The sequence below is a fragment of the Cyprinodon variegatus genome, unplaced genomic scaffold (assembly GCF_000732505.1).
Source record: "Cyprinodon variegatus isolate N-32 unplaced genomic scaffold, C_variegatus-1.0 Scaffold1470, whole genome shotgun sequence".
NCBI classification, from domain to species: domain Eukaryota; kingdom Metazoa; phylum Chordata; class Actinopteri; order Cyprinodontiformes; family Cyprinodontidae; genus Cyprinodon; species Cyprinodon variegatus.
The window spans coordinates 18,642-20,334 of NW_015151923.1; the positions used below are offsets into that span (position 1 = coordinate 18,642).

General features: G+C 40.1%; 1 protein-coding gene across 1 annotated transcript in view; it reads left to right on the plus strand.

Moving 5' to 3' along the window:
* prdm11 (PR domain containing 11) overlaps nucleotides 1-1,693 on the plus strand; it is an 18,750-nt gene that overhangs the window by 3,296 nt on the left and 13,761 nt on the right. Inside the window, exons 2-4 of the mRNA XM_015403242.1 lie at nucleotides 1,085-1,162; nucleotides 1,235-1,494; nucleotides 1,579-1,646. Coding sequence (XP_015258728.1) covers nucleotides 1,135-1,162; nucleotides 1,235-1,494; nucleotides 1,579-1,646 — 356 coding nt within the window. The 5' untranslated portion in view covers nucleotides 1,085-1,134. The remainder of the gene's footprint in view (nucleotides 1-1,084; nucleotides 1,163-1,234; nucleotides 1,495-1,578; nucleotides 1,647-1,693) is intronic.

The following is a 1,693-nucleotide window of genomic DNA, read 5'->3' on the forward strand; positions in this document are numbered from 1 at the left end:
CTGCTTCCCAAAGGTAGGCAGCAGCTTGACAATATGGAGGACCAACACTGCCATATTTAAAAATAAATACAGAAATAAATAAATGCTCAATAAATATATAAGCATACAATTAATTGCCAACAAAAATGCAATAAACAAATAAATGTAAGTAGAAATTAAATTATACAGTGAGACATAAATGTATATAACTTTTAATTTGCTAAAAAAAATAAATAAGGCAAATATTTAAATAAGCTAATTAAAAGAGTTATATACATTTATGTCTCACTGTATAATTTAAATTCTACTTACATTTAAATATGGCAGAGTTGGTCCTCCATATTATCAAGCTGCTGCCTTCCTTTGGGAAGCAGGAAAAAAACTGATACAAAGTGAATCCAGTAGAACTTTCTATTACTGGTATCGGTGCAACATATTCATATATATGAAGAATGTAAACCATATCAATACGAATGAAGGCAATTATATTATTGATACTTATGTTAGCTATACAACCTATTAGAAAACCTCTTTAATGTTCAGTTTATTTACATTTTAATCAAAATTATTTATTGAAGAGATATTTGTAGGTAGCAGTTGGTATGTGGAAATCTGAGTAAAAATGTTTTAAACATGTCCTCCTGATGACGATGAATTTAATGTTTCTTATGGCAAATTACATCTTCTGAAAGAATAAAAGCCATTTTCTTCTTATTATTCTCGATCATCTTCAAGTATTTTTTAAATTCTTACCAAAAATCCACATATAGATGACAGAAAAAAACATGTTTGGGGGTAATATTTAAATGTGATGCTGTAGAATAAACCGATCTGCATCAGAGAGCGATGGCGTCTTGTTGAGGACGTTCAGTCTGACCTGTTTCTGTGGAAGAAGACGTCCCTGGTTTCACTTCAAATCAAACCGATTGATCACAGAGGCGGGTCATGTAGGAATCCAACCAGCAGGTGTCGCTGTTTCTCCTTTTAGTTTCCCAATAGAAACTAAAACAACCTTTTTATTAGTTAATCGTGTTTTCTGTTAGTAAAGAAGCGCGTTAATTCATCATCATCATCATGTAACAGTTTGTGTGTTTCTTCTGCACAGGGGTCTGACACCTGGCTGATGATGTGGATTTCTGTTGCCATGGTTCCATCATGAGTGAGAACCCACCGGACCGCTGGTGTGAGTGTCTCCCCCCCCACTCAGATTTGAGCCCACAGCTCTCTGTAACAGCCTGATGTTTTCCTGCTCCAGTCTGTGAGGACTGTCAGAAACACTTCCAGGAGGAGTGTCCGTCCCACGGGCCCCCGCTGTTCATCCCTGATACGCCGGTGGCCCCCGGATCAGCCAACAGGGCGGCGCTGACGGTCCCGTCAGGGTTGGAGGTCTTCACCGAGGGAGGGGAGGTAGATGTCCGCTGTGTGGCTGCAGTCTTCCCAAAGGGGGCGGTGTTTGGTCCGTATCAGGGTGAGCTGCTGTCTGAGGAGGAATCAACCAGCAGCTTCTCTTGGATTGTAAGTTAAACCAGTGACTCCAGTTTAGGGGCCGTTTGGGACCAGCTGACGTCACCAACCTTTGTTCCCTGCTTCTTGTTCCAGATTGTTGACTCAGACGCTTCGTCTCTGTCCATCGATGGCAGCGATGACACCAAAGCCAACTGGATGAGGTGAAGGTTCCTCTAACTTTTAAAACATTCTACTCAGAAACCAGTTT